This window comes from Somniosus microcephalus, chromosome 9, assembly GCF_052327205.1.
Source record: "Somniosus microcephalus isolate GS21.2 chromosome 9, FLI_Smic_1.0, whole genome shotgun sequence".
Classification (NCBI taxonomy): Eukaryota; Metazoa; Chordata; class Chondrichthyes; order Squaliformes; family Somniosidae; genus Somniosus; species Somniosus microcephalus.
The window spans coordinates 51,715,394-51,735,687 of record NC_140995.1 but is presented as its reverse complement, the minus strand read 5'-3'; the positions used below and the strand labels follow the sequence as shown (position 1 = coordinate 51,735,687).

Sequence of the window (20,294 nt, the reverse complement as noted above, 5' to 3'; positions counted from 1 at the left end):
CTGTTTCTTTGAGTGAGATGAGGAAACTCTCTTTGGAGGCAGGATTGTCCCTGTCCTCACAGAAAAGGTTAAAACCCCTATTGAAACAACAAGTTATATAGTTTTACAAGTCATGGAATCGTCAAAATTATAGCACAAGAAGGAGCCTATTTGTCCCATTAAGCCTGCTCCACTGTTAACTCTTTTCATTTGCTTTGTTAAATAAAAAAGGGCTACACGGTTTCTAGAGAGTTCTCTAGAGAAAAAGACCAGTATAGGGAGCAGCAGCTGTGGTGACATTCAACATCTGGCAAGTTGTGAACAGAAGCATGGAACAGCAAGTCTGCTGAGGGGGAGAAGGGCTATATTGTATGCATACTGGCTCACCAATACCTGGCTCATTCTTGGAACCTTTATTTTCACAGATAAACCTGTGCAGCTTGTTTTTTTTAATCAACAGCTTTTTGAGATTTAACTTTAGCAATAGACACCAGGGGTTAATTTCCCCCAAGTAGAGCTCACTAGTTATTATATAACTAACTGCTGTTAGATCTCACCTGAAATTCCTCTCCATAACATTTTGCCACAGGGTTATGCTGTTCTCTAAGCTAAAGAGGTATTCCCATGCATGCCTGCCAGGCTACACCCAAACCCATTTACAAGTTGCAACAATTTTATCCTTTACAAGACCTCTGACTTCAATTAAATTATGACTTGAGTAATTAGTTTGTGGAACGTATCCAAGATTGCTACCTGGGCCAATTTAAGAAAGTGACTTTCGACAGAATCTACAGGCCAAGACGCTCAGTTGAGCTCATTCTAAACATTGTACATCTCAGTGAGCCTAAGGATTTTCAACCTCAGCATTATCAGTACGTGCATCCAGAACAGAGGGCTGAATTTTAACATTAAAGAGTGAGTTGGTTTGGGAACAAGTGAGCAGTTAAAAGCGCTGAAATTGACAGTGCGTCGGGAAGCCGGCTTCAACCCGATGGCTTCCCCCTTTAACTCGTGCGCGTTAGGCGGGTTACCTATTTAAACCAATTAAGAGATAGCTAAGAGGCTACTAACAGCCTTTTTTACCTGTTATTGGAGCTTTTACTGGCTGTCCATGGGATTCCCGAACTTGGGGAACCTCGCCAGTGAAAGTAAGGCAAGAGCCAGAGCAGCCATTGTGGGAATTGAACGATTGACAGTTTAAAAAAAAATCACACACATACTCTCAACTTACACCTGCTTCCTTGCCTAATGGAAAGGCTCTTGGTGACACCACTTGTTCTGAGAGTTTGCTTTCAGAAGTTTGAAGGTGAATTTCTACAATTTTGCAGGTCGCTCTCGCTACTTTGGAGGTTGCTCTCACTACAATGGAGGACACTCTCACTACATTGGAGGATTGTGCGCCTGATCTGCACTTTGCATTTCTCAAATATCAGATCAGCACGGGTGCTGCTTATGCTGTTTCATCTTTGACCTCAGATAAGGACCAAGATCAGACTAGCAGCAGCCTTCTCCTCACCAAACTTCCGCTCCACAGGAGAGAGGGAATGAACGCAGTGGTGCACCTCGCAGGAGACAATGCCCCCAACACAGGGTATATAGGCAGGGATCAGTTTCCTGGACATAACTGAACACCAGTCCCTCAGGAGGCTCAGACTATCGTGTCAGGTTGTGGCAGACATTTGTAGCCTGCTAGAAGACGACCTGCTGCCAAATGGACCTGGTGAACATGCGTTACCAGTGGCTGTCAAAGTGAACACCACCCTCAACTTCTTTGCCTCAGGCTCCTTCCAGGATCTTTTTTAATTCATTGATGGGATGTGAGCATCGCTGGCAAGGCCAGCATTTATTGCCCATCCCTAGTTGCCCTTAAGAAGGTGGTGGTGAGCCGCCTTCTTGAACCGCTGCAGCCTGTATGGTGAAGGTACTCCCACAGTGCTGTTAGAATGGGAGTTCCAGCATTTTGACCCAGTGACAACGAAGGAACGGCGATATACTTCCAAGTAAGGATGGTGTGTGACTTGGAGGGGAGCTTGGAGGTGGTGGTGTTCCCATGCGCCTGCTGCCCTTGTCCTTCTAGGTGGTAGAGGTCGCGGGTTTGGGAGGTGCTGCCGAAGAAGTCTTGGCGAGTTGCTGCAGTGCATCTTGTAGATTGGTGCACACTGCAGCCACGATACGCCAGTGGTGGAGGGAGTGAATGTTTAAGGTGGTGGATGAGGTGCCAATCAAACGGGCTGCTTTGTCTTGGATGGAGTCGAGCTTCTTGAGTGTTGTTGGAGCTGCACTGATCCAGGCAAGTGGAGAGTATTCCATCACACTCCTTACTTGTACCTTGTAGATGGTAGAAAGGCTTTGGGGAGTCAGGAGGTGAGACACTCGCCGCAGAATACCCAGCCTCTGACCCGCTCTTGTTGCCATTGTATTTATGTGGCTGGCCCAGTTAAGTTTCTGGTTAATTGTGACCCCTCAGGATATTGACGGTGGGGGATTCGGCGATGGTAATGCCGTTGAATGTCAAGAGGCGATGGTTAGGTGCTTGTTTTTTGGCGACAGTCATTTCCTGGCACTTGTGTGGCGCGAATGTTACCTGCCACTTATCAGCCCAAGCCTGAAAGTCATCCGGGTCTTGCTGCATGCGGGCATGGACTGCTTCATTATCTGAGGAGTTGCGAATGGCACTGAACACTGTGCGGTCATCAGCGAACATCCCCACTTCTGATTTTATGATGGAGGGAAGATCATTAATGAAGTAGCTGAAGATGGTTGAGCCCAGGATACTGCCCTGAGGAACTCCTGCAGCGATGTCCTGGGGCTGTGATGATTGACCTCCAACCACCATAACCATCTTCTTTTGTGCTAGGTATGACTCCAGCCAGTGGCGAGTTTTCCCCCTGATTCCCATTGACTTCCTTAATGCCACACACTGTCAAATGCTGCCTTGATGTCAAGGGCAGTCACCCTCTCCTCACCTCTGGAATTCAGCTCTTTTGTCCATGTTTGGACCAAGGCTGTAATGAGGTCTGGAGCCGAGTGATCCTGGCCGAACCCAAACTGGGCATCATTGAGCAGGTTATTGGTGAGTAAGTATCTGCAGGAGATATTTGCAGGATTTTGTTGTCCGCCACCTACAACTGCATCACCCAGGTGACCGATGCCATGTTTGACAGGGCAGGCACTTACGTACACTTTACCACCGATGAAGCCAGTCAGGAAGCACTTCCCACAAGTGCAGGACATCATCGACTGCACACCTAGGAGTGTTTGTGAACCCTAAGGGCTTACACTCCATCAATGTGCAGCGCGTCTGCAACCACAAAAGACCCCAGATTCCTAGGGAGCTGTCATGATTCATTCATCCTGTGCTAGGTATAACTCCAGCCAGTGGAGAGTTTTCCCTCTGAGTCCACCCTCCCTCTTCGCACCTTCGACCAGACTTACTGGCTGGCTGCTTGGAGACGAGGGGTATCCACTGAAGACGTGGCTGATGACACCCTTGAGGAGGCTAAGCAATGAGGCTGAAGAGCACTACAATCAAAGCCAAATGACGATGAGATGTGTAATAGAGCAAGCAGTCGGGATGTTGAAGATGCGCTTCAGATGTCTGGACAGATCTGGAGGAGCCCTTCAATACGCACCAGTCAGAGGTCTCCAGAATGCTCGTGGTATGCTGCTCTCTGCACCACACAGCGCAGCAGCGAGGATTGGAGCTGCTGGAGGAACAAGGCACAGAGCCTTGTTGTGTCTGTGTGTTGATAGAGACACTGAAGACAGGAGTTGGTTTGATAGGTGTTTACTAAACAAAGTCTGGAGGGGAACTAACAGATACAACACAATACTCAGGCTTATATAGCCGAGTGGCCATTACCGGCATTACAGTACACATGGGGCTCTTAAAGGCACATACACTACAATTCCTCCCCTTTTAGCTAACCAGTACATAATATTTTAAGTAATTATTAATTACATGTTACAAGAAAAATAATCTATACATTGCTGCAGTTAATTAATTATAAGTCAGTCTCTCTGGAGGCTTCCTGACTTGGTCCGGATAACACCTCGGTGGTGTAGTAGTTTCTGGTGGTGTAGTAGGTTCTTTTGGCAAGGCTGATTCGGCTTGAATGCCAGTGTCGGGTTCATCGGGTTCCAGTATCACTGGATCGGAGGTAGATATGGGTATCTCTACTTCATCGTTAGGCGTATAGAGTTGTGGTGTAGGTTGTCCCTTTTCGGATGACTCTATGATTTGGTCAGCATGGCGCCTTATTATGCTTTCTCCGATGTCCACGGTATACATCAGCGGTCCTAGTCGTGTGCAGATAGTTCCAGGCTGTCATTTCTCGGTACGGTAGTCCCGGGCCAAAACTTGTTGACCTATCTGGAAGGTTCTAGTTGGCCTTTCATTCATGCCTTGAAATTGCCGGTTCTCCACGTCCCTTCTGATGTTGGGCTTGATCAAATCCAGCCGGCATCTTAGGCTTCTATTGAAGAACATCATGGCGGGAGTTTGGTTTGTAACCATATGTGTTGCATTCCTGTATGCGAACAAGAAGTTATCCACCTTGTGCTGAAGTTTTATGTCTTCATTACCCATGGCCTTTATGGCCTTCTTGAAGGTCTGGACAAACCTTTCAGCCAATCCATTGGTGGCGGGATGGTATGGGGCGGACGTGTAGTGCTTAACCCCATTGTTTTTTAAGAACTTCCTGAATTCTTCGGACACAAATTGCGGTCCATTATCAGAACAGATCTGTTCCGGCAGCCCATTCTTGGCAAATATGGTCCTTAATACTGTGATGGTTTTTTCCGTGGTGGTGGAGGACATCTTTATTACCTCCGGCCACTTGGAGTGTGCATCAACCGCGATTAAGAACATTGAGTCCATAAATGGACCAGCAAAGTCGATGTGTACCCTTTGCCAGGGAGATGAGGGCCATACAAACGCTCTGGCTAGGTTCTTAATTTTCACTCCACCCAGATGCCCCTCGTGAAGCTCCTTTAGCACTTTATCCTGGAGTTTGGGTGGAATCACCACTCTGGATCCACACATCAAGGTTCCTCGGCACACTGACAGCTGTTCTCTTCTTTGCGAGAATGCTGGCAACAGTGGTTCGCCATGTGCTGGCCATCCCTTCACCGTTAAGTCGTAGACTCGTGAGAGAGTTGGGTCATTTCTCGTTTCCTTTTCAATGGCAGAATTTGTTACTGGTAGACATTCCACTATGGTTGAGTGGAACATCTCCACTGGGTCTACTGTAGGTGCCTCTTCTACCGTTGGCAACGGTAGGCGCGATAAACCGTCAGCATTCCCATGCTGTTTTGATCCTTTGTATTCTATGTTGTATTGGTGTGCCCCTAGAAAAAGGGACCACCTCTGTAGCCTTTGCGCTGTCATAATGGGAACACCCTTTTTAGGGTTGAATATGGAGATGAGGGGTTGATGGTCAGTCAACAAGGTAAATTTTTGTCCGTGTAGGTAATGGTTGAATTTCTTCACTCCCCATACCAGGCTGAGTGCTTCCCTGTCGATTTGGGCATAGTTACACTCAGCTGAGTTCAATGAGCGTGACGCAAAAGCTATCGGCCATCCTGAGCCATCAGGGAATTTATGCGATAATACTGCTCCTATGCCATAAGGGGATGCATCGCACGGCAGTCTGATTGGCAGTGATGGGTTGTAATGAGCCAAAACTTCTTTGGACGTGATTAAGTCTTTGCATTTATGGAAGGCACGTTTACAGTCTTCGCTCCATTTCCAAATTACTCCTGTTTGTAGCAGTTCATTAAGAGGGTGTAGAAGAGTTGATAAGTTCGGTAAAAATTTATGATAGTAATTTATTAATCCCAGGAACTACCTTAATTGTGAAACATTTTCAGGTGCTGGGGCTTTTATGACCGCTTCAATTTTTTCAGGTGACTTATGCAACCCTTCCTTATTAATTATGTGGCCACAATATGATATTTGATTTTGGAAAAATTCGCACTTGGGGCGATTTGCTCGTAGGCCCCGTTCTCTCAGCCTAGTGAGCACCTGCTCCAAATTGGCACGGTGCTCGTTGTCGTTTTCTCCTGTTACAAGGATGTCGTCTAGGTAGCATTGAGTCCCTGGAATCCCTTGGAGGACTTGCTCCATAGCTCTTTGCCAGATAGCTGGAGCTGATGCTACTCCGAAAACCAGTCGATTGTACTGGTACAGACCTTTGTGTGTATTTATCGTGAGATTTTTTAGAGGCCTCTTCAACCTCCATCTGTAGATATGCCTGTGCCAAGTCAATTTTGGTGAAACGTTTCCCTCCTGATAGTGAGGTGAAAATATCTTCTATCCTCGGAAGAGGATACTGTACCATGTGAAGGACCAGGTTTACAGTCACCTTGAAGTCTCCACAGATGCGAATTTTTATCTGTTCTTCAGATTTATCATTCTTCAATGCTTTCTTCATGACTGGGACGATGGGTGTTGCCCACTCGCTCCAATCTATTTTAGATAATACGCCTGCCTTTTCCAAATTCTCCAGCTCTGCCTCGACTGCTGGACGAATTGCGTATGGCACTGGTCTTGCCTTAAAAAACTTGGGAATTGCTGCATCTTCCACTTTTATTGAGGCGGTGATGCCTTTCAAGGTTCCTAGTTTCTTTTGAAACACTTCCTTGGCGTTGGCCACGATGTCTTTTAATCGTTCAGGTATGACGTCATCATCATTTTTTTCCTTACTGGTCACCGTCAGTGCCTGAATGGAGTGCCAGTCTAAACGTATTTTCCTGATCCATTCACGTCCCAACAGCGGTGGACCACCATCTTGTAGAACGTATAAATACAACTTCTGTATTTCCTTGCCGTTGTATACAACAGGCACTCTTATTTTTCCTTTGGGGTATACTTTCTGCCCCGTATATGTTTTCAAGATAATGGATGTGTCTTTTAAAGGTATATGCGGAAATAGCCGCTCGTAATCCCGTCGATTTATGACGGTCAGAGCTGATCCTGTATCTAGCTCCATTTTAACTGGGGACCCTGCTATTGTGAGGGTAACCCAAATGGTCTGGTAATCTTCTTTGGCAATTACATGATGTAATTTGAGAGAACTTAGTCTCTTGTTCCCGGAGTCGCTATCGCTCTTCTGGTCTTCGGAGCTACTGTCCGTCATCATTTGTACCTTTCTGTGCTTTTCCTTATTGATTTTTTTCCTGTTAGTGGATTTTTTGTTTCCAGATTGGCATACACGTGTAATGTGTCCCATCTTTCCGCATTGCTTGCATGCTTTGTCCTTGAACCAGCAGTCCCTCTGGTCATGGGTGGATCTGCCGCAGCGATAACATCTCTCGAAACCCCGTGTCATTTCATGGGTGCCGAAGTCTTGTGGCTTTTGCTGTATCTCTGCAGCTCCTCTTGCACTGAAAGCCTTGTCCAGTGTTAAATCTTTCTCAGAAAGTAGCCTTTTTTGTGTTCCTACACTTCGGAGACCGCAGACGAATTTGTCTCGTAAAGAATCTGCCAGTCCTGCCTCGAATTGGCAGTGTAGGGTATCAACAATCTCCTTAAAATTCTTGTCCATCGGTTCGGCTGGAGTGATTACGTTTCGTAACAGCTTGTATGTCTTTGCGCCCATTAGATTTAGAAGTACTGAAGCTTTTTTTTCATCTTCTATTCCATTTGCGGTGTAATATACCTCCACTCTTTCCACATATGTGGTCCAATCCTCTATCTCGTTATCAAAAGCATCAATATTGCCAGAATTAGGCATCTTAGAAAAGATATGGCGCTTCCCGCGCTTTTCTTTCTTTTCTGCAGAAAAGATATGACGCTTTCCCGCCGCTGCTGCCGATGACAACGCTGTTTCCCGCGGTTTCCGTTCTTTTATTTATTTATTTATTTATTTACAGTTGGAGACTCGTTCCCGCCGGACTCTCTAGGTCTGAACGCCGACCTGCTTGCAGCGCCGGCTGTCTCCCGAGTGCTCCCTCCCCGTCTGTTACTGCTTGCCTCCGCTTTCGCTGCTTGGCCCAGCTGTAGAGCCAGCCGCTGGAGCCCCAGCCTGACGCCCAGGAAGGATTATCGCAGTACCTGCCAGCAGCTTGGCCAGCTGGTGAAACAACAGCTTCTTTCACTTCTTGATTCTTCTGGACGCCAGAGGAATCGATGTCCTTGAGGTGCTGCCGAATTGTAGGTAAGTCCGTTTCCACTTCGTCGCCACTGTTGTGTCTCTGTGTTGATAGAGACACTGAAGACAGGAGTTGGTTTGATAGGTGTTTACTAAACAAAGTCTGGAGGGGAACTAACGGATACAACACAATACTCAGGCTTATATAGCCGAGTGGCCATTACCGGCATTACAGTACACATGGGGCTCTTAAAGGCACATACACTACAAGCCTCTTCGAAGGAGGAACATGAGGAGGAGGAGGAACTTGAAGTGGACATGGCACCAGCACGTTGATGCCCGGGATTGCCTCATAATGGCACGATTTAGTTAGGTTGCACCAGCGCACCCAGTTGTTTAACTACGTAGGATTACATAGGATATACGCATCAGGCCATTCAGCCCAACCAGTCCATGCCGGCGTTTATGTTCCACACGAGCCTCCTCCCGTCTTTCCTCATCTAAATCTATCGGCATAACCCTCTATTCCCATTTCCCTCATATGCTTGTCTAGCCTCCCCTTAAATGCATCCATACTATTCGCTTCAACCACTCCCTGTGGTAGCGAGTTCCACATTCTCACTACTCTTTGGGTAAAGAAGTTTCGTCTGAATTTCCTATTGGATTTCTTGGTGACTATCTTATATTGATGGCCTCTAGTTATGCTCTTCCCCACAAGTGGAAAAATTCTCTCTGTATCCACTCTATCAAAATTTTTCATAATTTTAAAGACCTCTATTAGGTCACCCCTCAGCCTTCTTTCAAGAGAAAAGAGATCCAGCCTGTTCATCCTTTCCTGATATGTATAGCCTCGCATTTCTGGTATCATCCTTGTAAATCTTCTCTGCACCCTCTCCGGTGCCTCTGTATCCTTTTTATAATTTGGGGACCAGAACTGTATGTGTGGTCTAACCAAGGTTCAATACAAGTTTAGCATAACTTCCCTACTTTTCAATTCTATCCCTCTAGAAATAACCTGAGTGCTTGGTTTGCTTTTTTTATGGCCTTGCTAACCTGTGTCGATACTTTGTGATTTGTGTATTTGTACTCCTAGATCCCTGTTCCTCTACCCCACCTAGACTCGCACCCTCCAAGTGATAAGTGACCTCCCTATACTTCCTACCAAAATGTAATACCTCACATTTACCTGTGTTGAACTTCATTTGCCAATTATATGTCCATTCTGCAAGTTTATTAATGTCCTCCTGTAACTTGTTGCAGTCTTCCTCAGTATTGACTGCCCCCCCCCCCCAATTTGGTGTCATACACACATTTAGAAATTGTGTTTTTGATTCCTGAGTCTAAATCGTTAATGTAAATTGTGAACAGCAGTGGTCCCAGCACTGATCCTTGTGGAACACCACTGCCCACCCTCTGCCACTGTGATTAGCTACCCTTTACTCCTACTCTCTGCTTTCTGTCCTGAAGCCAGCCAGCTATCCATTCTGCTACTTGTCCCCTGACTCCACATTCTCTGGCCTTGTTCATCAGGCCTTTTGAAAATCCAGCTAAATTACATCTACTGCATTACCATTGTCTACTCTCTCTGTTACCTCTTCAAAAAATTCAATAAGGTTGGTCAAGCAAGACTTTCCCTTTTGAAATCCATGTTGACTATTCATTATTATATTTTTAGTTTCTAGATATTCTTCTGTTTTCTTCTTTAGTAGGGATTCCATTAGTTTTCCTAACACCGATGTTAAGCTGACTGGTCTATAATACCCTGGACATGTTCTATCCCCCTTAAATATCAGTATTACATTAGCTATCCGCCAGTCCTCTGGCACTGCAACTTTTTCTAACAAATTATTAAATATGTGTAGTAATGCCTCTGCTATCTCTTCCCTAGATTCTTTTAAAATGCGTGGATGCAATCCATCCGGACCAGGGGTTTTATCCTCTTTGAGTTTGATTAATTAATTTAATATATCCCCTTTTTTATTTTAAATGCACTTACCTCATTATTAATCTCATCATCCAATGTCATGTCCACCTGTTCTATCTCCCTGGTAAATACTGAAGCAAAATAATGATTTAATATTTCTGCCATCTCTCTATCGTTACCTCTGCTATTATCCTGACTATCCCTTAATGGCCCCATTCCCATCCCAACCTTTCTTTTTTTATTGAATCAACTTTCCCCCTGCCCCCCCTCCCCCACCACACCAAAAAGTAGTCCTAAAATGACAAAACCACTCCTGCCACACACACCCATTCCTTGAAGTTAAGTCATGTCTTTCCATTCACTCCAACTGACGAGGCCACTTGCCAGGCAGCAGGCAAAAATGGACAACACAGGAAAGTGGTGCAAAGGAATAATTTTATGTGGCTCAAAAAGTAAACCGAAACTTAACAATCTAACATTTTGTGGCCCATGTGCATCTAGAATTCTTTCATCTTCCTCTTCCTGCCACCTCTACACCAGGCAACCGCTGTGGTTTCAGCAGAGGTCGAGGCCTCTGCTCTGCTCTGACTGCTGAGATGCTTTTGGCCAATGTCCTCTGGGTTTTGGAGCCCATGAGGGCCCCACCAAAGACTGCTCCTTCTGCACCTGTGCAGGGGCAGACTTGGCCGTCGGGACATGAGGCAGCATGCGGGGCTCTGACTGAGAGGCGGGGGGCAATGGGAGAGACGTGTGAGCGCTTTGAGCAGAGTCCCCACTTCCATGTCCCCTTCCAGCATCATCCCTCTCATGGCCCACCCGCACTTCCCTGCTAGCAAGGAGCTGGAGAGTACTTTGCTGCACATCAGTGGGGCGATGAATGGCCAAGCCTAGGTTTCTATCCATCGTAGTTAAGGTGGCACTCAGAGTGTGCAAGCTGTTGATGAGAGCAAGCATGCACTTTTTTGAATGGCCCCTTTGATGCTCCATGCGGGTGGCCGCCCTTTCCATGGACGAATACATCATAGCCATGGCCTGCGACATCATGTCAGTCATGCTGGATATAGATTCCTCCATTCTCCCTGCAAGCGAACACATCGCGGCTGGAAATCCTGTGAGAGCCTCCTGCATTTTCTGTTGCTCCTCCAGAATCATCCGCTTTGTCGATGGCCCCCGAGGTTCAGCGTCTTCGACCAGCTGAGCACTGCTTGGAGCGTCCTGCACCCTCCAACGAGGAGACTCCACTGCTGTCCCTGTCTCCACCATCTGCACTTGCTCACATGATCTGTAAGTTACCAGGTGACAACACTACTTTCTGACTTAGTGGTCCCACCGACGTGTGTGTACCTGCGCTGGTGCTTGGTGTGCATGGGTCCTGTGACGGTGCACCCTCGGGGTCCGCAATCACCTGAGGAGTAGTCTTCCTCCTCTGGCTGGACTGTTGGGGGGGAAACTTGATTGGCCTGTGGGAGAGTAAAGACATGAATTAGAACTGTTATGAAAATGTTTTATGCACATGATCATATTTTACTGGCTGCTGATAGCAAGTCAGCGTGAGTGACTGTTGTACGCCATGTGGCTGTGTGATATTTAATTCTATCACCAGGTAGCTGGTAGTTCCCCTTCTCTCCATCTCTCACCACCAGTAGCGCCTGCAACTCTGCTTATCTCCAGCGCCGCCTCCTCTGCTGCAGTCAGTGGTGTCATGACTGGAGGGTCACCTCTGGTTCTCTGCCTCTCCCAGGTGTTCTGTGCTCTCTTCTGAAAGGAGGGAAACAAGAGACCTTTGAATGAGAGTCATGGAATGAGTGGAAGGAATGGATGGGCTATATCTGTAGAGGATAAGAAAGTAAAATACTGCAGATGCTGGCAATCTGAAATAGGAACAGAAAATGCTGGAAATACTCAGCAGGTCAGGCAGCATCTGTGGAGAGAGAAACAGAGTTAACGTTTCAGGTTGATGACCTTTCGTCAGAACTGGAAAAAGTTAGAGATATAACCAGTTATAAGCAAGTGCAGAAGCAGGGAAAGTGGGGAGGAGAGGAAAGAACAAAAGGAAAGGTCTGTGATAGGATGGAAGGCAGGAGAGATTGAATGACAAAAGGTATTTCTGTGATTCACACTGTGGCATAGAAAAGTAATGAGATTACTTTAAATTTAAAAAAATGTTTAAATTAAACAACGTTTAGAATTTCATGGATCTCTAGTCAAATTATAATTGGTCTGCCATTAATTCTTGCCAGTAGAGGGTGATGTAATGCAGCTAGTTTAGCAACCCTTGCGAGTGTGACTTTGACTTGCACACAAAGCATTATATTCTCTTGAGCTCCATTTTGCTGCAGGGGCTATTTTTTTTTAATGTGGGAGATGGACTACTCACACTTAGTTAAAATTCACTTCTTCATTTTATAATCTTTAAAAAAAAAATGATTTGGTACACAGAATGCTCACTCAGTTCCTGTAAACAGGAGCTGTAGTTTTCAAGAACTGCCGCCATGAGCTGCATCTTGCATTCTGCTATTATTTCTGTATTAAAGCTCATCTTTGCTGAGGAATTCTTTGCTGGGCCAAGTATTATGAATTTAAATTGGAGTGCTGTTGTTTCACTCTGAAAGGGGAGCCAGAGGATAGAGTAAATACACAAACGCTGTCCAGCATTTAGTTATTTGTTTGTGGGGATGGTGGCTCACAGTTTCCCGGACAGACGCCATTACACGTTAATGACTTGAGGATTTTCCTCCTGCCATTGAAATGCTGGTTGCATGCCAAGCTTGCCGATGCAAATGGTCGCTTAAGGGGTATTTGGGGGCTAAGCTTATTTGATACGCAAGTGAAATCTTAAATGTTGGCAGTTCATGTGCTAGCTTCTTGACAAATAAAATCAATTAAAGTGTTTACATGTCGACTGTGAAAGGTCTGGCTTATTAGAGGGTGTTCTTCAAAGAAGTTAGTCTCCAGTTCACAGAAGTATGGTATATTTGTCAACTCAACTGTGATGATTGACTCCCTTACTTTAACTATTTTTATGTTGAGGTGGTGAGATGGGATTCTGTGGGAAGAAGCACCCATCAAAGTTTCTGAAAACGACCCTTAAGATTTCTGGCACTTTATTTTAAGGGGTGCAAAGTAAGACGATGAAACATTATATTACTGATGCTCTTGCTGTTTTCTTTCTACTGTGTAATCATAATTCTTGTAAATAAATTCAACTTGTAACTTTAGCCTAAATGATGCTGTCTGACGATGATGTTTTACTGACGGGTAGAGAGGGCAGGAGTATGTGTTGGGCAACCTGCAAGACTTTAGTGCAAAGTAACTTGGTGAAAGAGTAATTATTATTCTTGCAGCACACTGCTCCAATTCAAAGCGTGCATAAAGTTATACATTTTTAATCATGGGCGTTTTGCTGAGTGCAAATAGAGTAGGATGTGAACCAGTATTGTAACATTCCTATTGCACCAAAGAAAAGTTGATGGGTTTACTTGTCGCCTTTCTTTTCAAAAACTAGCTTTTTCTATTGGATTTTCTGGTCTGAGAAAATATGTATCTGTAATGAAGAATATGCTACTTATCTTTCTAGCATTTGATAGTTCAAACTGTTGAATCACATCACCTCATTATCATAACTGATATCTTTCTCAACCCCCACCCAAATTGAATTCCTCCTTACTTTTGAGGTTGTTGTTTAAAATGTTACAGAATGGTAGTAGTGGGGGTGCGGGGGTCGGGGAAGAGCTACATGTCTTTCTGGACTGGCTACAGTTTAAGAAATGATCCAGTGGGAATTCTACATATCGCAAGTACCTTAGGTTCGGCACAAGGTGGTTAGTGCATACGAGAAAGGAGAGGATTTTTTTTTGAAGAGTGTAGTATAAGAGTCACATACATCTATTAGGGACCCTTGCTGCCGACCACTACAGGTGAGGGACAGGAGCTTCAAGTTTCTGCTTTACATTAGATGTTTGGAGATGCAGGCCCTTTATAAGGAGAGGGGAGGAAGGAGGAAACACAGGAGGCAAAAATAATTCAGCCTCTAGGTGTTGGATAAATCCATGTGGCCACAAGGAAAAGTAGTGTTGAATAGAATCTCTGGAATGTAAACAAAGCAAATCGTTGCACAGATAATTAACTGATTTTGTGTGTGCATCCCCTTAAGAAATGGGCAGTTGTTAATCTTAGATAGAGATGAATTGGTCCAAAAGTGAGTGGGTGAGTAGCAAGTGGTTAGGGAAAGGGAAGAGTATGCTCTGGTAGACTCCTGCGTGATGCAGTTTTCTAGGGGAGAGAATACTTTTTAATTAGTATTGCCTATTCCCAAATCCAATTGCTTGTATTTGCACCAGTTAATAAATGCACTCACTCACAAACAGCATTGACTTTTAGACCACACTCTTACTGGATAGAACATTGGATAAATCGTCATCCTGGAGACTAATTGTAGCCAAATAGGATTCAGTATCAGCTCCACCATTCTCTTCTCTGAAATATGTAAGCCTGTTTAATGGCCTTTTCTGCATTGTTATGTAGCTGCTTCAGGGACACCCAGGTTAATTGAGGGTGTTAGATCGTCCAATCTCAAACTGTAAACCGATTCCTTAGTATTTTCCCCTGGATAATACAATCCGTTTCACCGTATTGCACAGACTCTAGCTTACTTGAAAAACCAGAAGATTTGTGTGAATAAATATAAAGTAATGCACATTTGTAATAAAAACATGGATACATGTTGATGGATGTTTATTAGCAGATTGGGAAAGGAAAGGATGTATTTGTGATTGACAATTTACTGAAAGTAATAACTTCAATATGAAGTTTTCAACAAGGCTGATCAAGGGCAGCACGGTGGCATAGTGGTTAGCACTGTTGCCTCACAGCACCAGGGACCCGGGTTCGAATCCGGCCTCGGGTGACTGTGTGGAGTTTGCACATTCTCCCCGTGTTTGCGTGGGTTTCCTCCGGGTGCTCCGGTTTCCTCCCACAGTCCAAAGATGTGCGGGTTAGGTTGATTGGCTATGATAAAAAATTGACCCTTAGTGTTAGGGGGATTAAATACGTGGGGTTACAGGGATAGGGTGGGATATGTGTTGGTGTAGGGGTTACGGGGATCGGGTGGGATATGTGTCGGTGCAGGCTTGATGGGCCGAAATGGCCTCTATCTGCACTGTGGGGTTTCTGTGATTCTGTGAAGTGTTAGAATGTGCCCTGAGATGCTGTGATAATTTAAATCTGGTTATTTTGACCCAGTATACCACATTGGTATGGCCACACTTAGGATGTTGTATTCAGTTTTGGGTACCCGCCTTCCAAAACTATATTGGTGCATTGAACAGATCAGAGAGGAGTGACTTGGATAACTCCAAAAGTTGCCATAGTTCCGTCAGCAATACTGGACCTCAGACTTAAACAGAATCCTAAGGAGCAGAAACTCGAGGTGGATTATACAGGTTGCCCAACAAACTAGTTAGCTGCCCTAGACCTAATGACTGCATGTTTCCATTTGTCTGAGGTTCGAACTCCAAAGTTAACTGTATTAGGTACTCTCCTTGGCACCCAGGGTTTTCACAAGTGTCAGTTCATGGTTGAAGCACATGGGCGTGGGAATTTCTGATAAGCATTGGGTAAGGAGTTGCTGCTTTTTTTCTACACGACTTGTAGTGCTTTGTGTTACAGGTAGATATTTAATTTCAGTACCCATAACTTAATCTAGATTTAATCGTGTTTCCCACATTACAACAGTGACTACACTCCAAAAGTACTTAATTGGCTGTAAAGCGCTTTGAGACGTCCAGTGGTCATGAAAGGCGCTATATAAATGCAAGTCTTTTCTTTCTCTCAAGCAAGTAGTCAAGAAGCTATACTGTAAACTAAGTTACCTAATTACAAATTTTAATTACATTTAATTAAATAAAACAAGCCCATATAGGGATGGCAATGCAGGTGGTGTGCCGCAACTGCAACATGTGGGAGTTTGTGGAGAGCATTGTGATCCCGGACCACCATGTTTGCAGTAGGTGCCTGCATCTTGAGGAACTTCAGCTCAGAGCTTTTGAGCTGGAGTCTGAGGTGCAGACATTGCGGGGCATCAGGGATGGGGAGAGTTACCTGGACACTTTGATCCAGGAGGCAGTCACACCCCTTAGGTTAGATAGTGGTACAGGTCTGGTTAGTGGTCAGGGACAGGAGGGTGTGACTGCAACTCAGGCAGGTAAGGGGACCCCACGTGCAGTGTTGGAGGAGTCTCAGCCTTTGCCCTTGCCCACAGCTACCTGGACTACACTTCCTCCCACCCCGCTTCCTGTAAGGACTCTATTCCATTCTCCCAGTTTCTCCATCTCCGCTGTATCTGCTCCGACGATGCCACCTTCCACACCAGTGCTTCAGACATGTCTTCCTTTTTCCGCAACATTGTCTTAAAACCTATTTCAATTGTGATTCAGTAGCAGCTATTTCAATCTTTCAAGACCCATTTGTGTTCAAATTGTTGGCGTCCTGATTCTGCAAGCTATTTAGAAATTTTGCTCAGTTAGTCTCCTATTTAAAAAAAAAAAAAACCTTTTTAGTTCATCACAAATTAATGCAGCCACCATTTGAAGCTCTTTGAATGTGAGAGTTTAAAGCTGTTTCGTAGAAAACTACAGTTTTGCCACTGATTTTCCCTCGTAGTGAACCGTAAGCCCTTATGGTAGATCAGCTTTATTTAATTTACCATTTTGTCCTTTCACCTAAAGTCCTTCCCGGTTTGATTTGAATCGAGAATTGCCCCATATTTTTAGCTACTGTCACAAAAGTCTGAATGGAACTGAAATATTTGGAGAAATAACAACAGAAAATGCTGGAAAAACTCAGCAGGTCAGGCAACATCCGTGGAGAGAAATTTGAGTTGACGTTTCGGGTCGAACCCTTCTTCAAAACTGGAAAGAAAAGAAAATAGATTGAAGGCAGGGCTGCGATCGGACAAAAGAATAAAAGAAACAAAAGAAGTAAAAGAGACAATAAAAGGTGTTCGAAGCTAGACGAGATGGTAATAGGCTGAGATTAGGTGTGAAGTGTACTGGCAGGGCAAAAGATAGCTGCCAGGTGTGAAAGAGAAACAAAAGGAAAGGGGGGGGGGGACAGGAGTGGAAAAATTACAAGAAAAAATGTAATAGGGGCCGAGGTTATGATCTGAAATTGTTGAACTCGATATTGAGCCCGGAAGGCTGCAGAGTGCCTAATCGGAAGATGAGGTGCTGTTCCTCGAGTTTACGTTGAGCTTCCGTGAAACAATACAAGAGGCCAAGGACGGTGAGGTCCGAGTGGGAATGGAGCAGTGAATTAAAATGACAGGCGGCCGGAAGCTCGGGGTCACCCTTACGGACTGAACGGAGGTGTTCCGCAAAGCGGTCACCCAATCTGCGTTTCGTCTCCCCAATGTAGAGGAGACCGCATCGTGAGCAGCGAATACAGTATACTAGATTGCGAGAAGTACAAGTAAATCGCTGTTTCACCTGGAAGGGGTGTTTGGGGCCCTGGACAGTGGGAAGGGGGGAAGGTATAGGGGCAGGTGTTACATCTCCGCTTGCACGGGAAGGTGCCAGGCGAAGGGGAAGGGCTGTTTGGGGTGATAGAGGAGTGGACTAGGGTGTCTCGGAGGGAGCGGTCCCTACGGAATGCTGAAAGGGGAGGGGAGGGGAAGATACGTTTGGTGGTGGGATCACTTTGGAGGTAGCGGAAATGCCGGAGGATGATCGGTTGAATGTGGAGGCTGGTGGGGTGAAAGGTGAGGACAAGGGGAACCCTATCGTGGTTCCGGGAGGGAGGGGCAGGGGTGAGGGCAGAAGTGCGGGAGATAGAACTGACACTGTCGAGGGCAGTGTCAACCACAGTAGATCGGAATCCTCGGTTGCGGAAAAAGGAAGACATGTCTGAAGCACTGGTGTGGAAGGTGGCATCGTCGGAGCAGATACGGCGGAGATGGAGAAACTGGGAGAATGGAATAGAGTCCTTACAGGAAGCGGGGTGGGAGGAAGTGTAGTCCAGGTAGCTGTGGGAGTCAGTGGGCTTGTAGTGAATATTGGTCGATAACCTATCCCCAGAGATGGAGACGGAGAAGTCGAGGAAGGGAAGGGAAGAGTCGGAGATGGACCATGTGAAGGTGAGGAAAGGGTGGAAATTGGAGGCAAAGTGAATGAAATTGTCAAGTTTGGGGCGAGAGCAGGAAACGGCACCGATACAGTCATCAATGTATCGGAAAAAGAGGTGAGGGAGGGGACCTGAGTAGGACTGGAACAAAGATTGTTCCCCATAGCCCACGAAAAGGCAGGCATAGCTAGGACCCATGTGGGTACCCATGGCAACACCTTTGATTTGGAGGAAATGAGTGGAGTTAAAGGAGAAGTTGTTCAATGTGAGAACAAGTTCAGCCAGGCGGAGGAGGGTGGTGGTTGATGGGGACTGGTCGGGCCTCTGTTCAAGGAAGAAGCGAAGCGCCGCGCCCAGGCCATCCGGGTGGGGGATGGAGGTATAGAGGGATTGTACGTCCATGGTGAAAAGTATATTTTCTGATTGGCGGGATTGTTCCCACTGGCACAAATCGGCCGGGGAACAGGAAATTCAGCATGCGATTGCATTCAGTCCCTGCTGGAATCTCACTACCCATGATTTTCCATTTGGGCTTAAGACCCGCACTTTGTGCAGAAGCTTAATTTTTATATTTAAATTGGTATGTCAGTCGGAGTGTGTATTATTTCCTGTAATTTATGATGGGATCCCTTTGCATGCTCAGACTGCCCATCCATATTGGGCATTAAGAGAAGCTTCATGAGTGAAGAGGCCGAGACACTTCCAATGAGTCCTTTTTCCAGGAGCTTTGGCTGTTCTTTCCCCTCTGATTCTCCTTCAAATAAATGCTGAAGATGGAATTGCGAGGGTGGTGGTCGGGGTTGGAGGTCGGGAGAGGAAATAGAGAGAGAGAGAGAAATAAAGAGAGAAACTTGTCCCAATAGAATAGCAAAAGCCAAAGCAAAATGTGAGCCTTATTTAAGGGACTTCTAAGCAGTTGTGGGGTGGGGGAGACTTGTCAAAGTCCTGGGAGAAGCATAGCTACCGTATATAGAAAATGCCCTGATAGCTAGACAAGGAAACCATTTGAAACTAATCTTATTGTCCACAGAATGGTGATATACGATAGTTTCATGCCAGAATAAAGAGATGCATATTTTAAAGTTTAAAATATTCAGTGCCTGCTGGGCATTTTTCGGAATACTAAATGGCCTGATGGGGTTGCTGGTTCTGGCTGCTTTTCTGATGGGAGTAGCTATGTGGCAGGGAGTAGGTTAGCACAGTGTTGATGTGAGGGGGAGGGGGGCAAGCTCTGGTTTCTTGTAACTGTCAGTTGCCTACCCTATGTGATGTTATTTATGGATGCCTTTCCAAGCCTTTTGGTAATGATGATGTGTATGCTTGAATCTGCAAACTAATAAAAATCTATCAAAAATGTCTCGAGACATTTGAGAAAAGAAGTAACGTTGATCTCTTGCTAAAATCTGCAAATTACTTATCTTCCCCACTTAATGATTATGACTTGCTGTACAAAGACCCAGTTTAGTAGCTTGTTTAACGGTAAGTTATCTCCTTATGATTATTGCTCGTGATGGAGAATTATTCTTTGTGGTTTTTGTAATTTAATGCAAAATAGTAATCTGGAATAATGTTTTACTGTGTACTGAGAGTGGAAATCAAACTACTGCTCCAGATAGTGTGAATCTAAGGTTTATTTAAGAAGGGGGGATGTTGTACCTTACTTGTCACATGGATTTTCTGTCATCGGTAGCTCCTTTCAAGCTACACTAAAATAAAATGTATTCATCAAGGTGTTTTCTATTGACTTGGCAATGATCTTTCTTCCTGTTTTGAATACTCATTCTGTATATTTTTTCTTCAAGGCTTATGGTATGTCTGCATTGCCATTAAACCTGATAAGAGGTACAAGGAGCGTGGTTTATGAACGTTTGCAGAATACTGAAGATCTTGAAGAAGTGGAGCAGCAAGTGGAGAAGATTAAATCCAAGGTTGGGGTACAAACATTAAAATGTCAAAAAGCATCAGGTTTCAGGATCTTTTAACCATTTTTCAACAGAATGGATTAGTTAATTTTAAATACATTTTGAAGCATAGATTATTCACAACGTTTTTAAAAAAGCACTCAGATGCTGGATAGTTAAAATACTAATGAGTTAAGCTTTGATGTAATTTCCCCATAGTTTGTAAATAATAATGTGGCATGGTAGTTATTGTACTGGACTAGCAACCCAGAGGACATG

The 20,294-nt window shown here is 45.0% G+C and overlaps 1 protein-coding gene across 3 annotated transcripts in view; it reads left to right on the top strand.

Moving 5' to 3' along the window:
* Positions 1-20,294, top strand: part of lmbrd1 (LMBR1 domain containing 1) — a 351,792-nt gene that overhangs the window by 258,473 nt on the left and 73,025 nt on the right. For all 3 annotated transcript variants that reach the window (XR_015079486.1, XM_085996567.1, XM_085996566.1), the window contains exon 8: positions 19,917-20,042. Coding sequence is in view for 2 of the 3 variants with exons in the window: in XM_085996567.1 (XP_085852693.1) it covers positions 19,917-20,042 (126 nt within the window). In the remaining variant the exon portion in view is untranslated. The remainder of the gene's footprint in view (positions 1-19,916; positions 20,043-20,294) is intronic.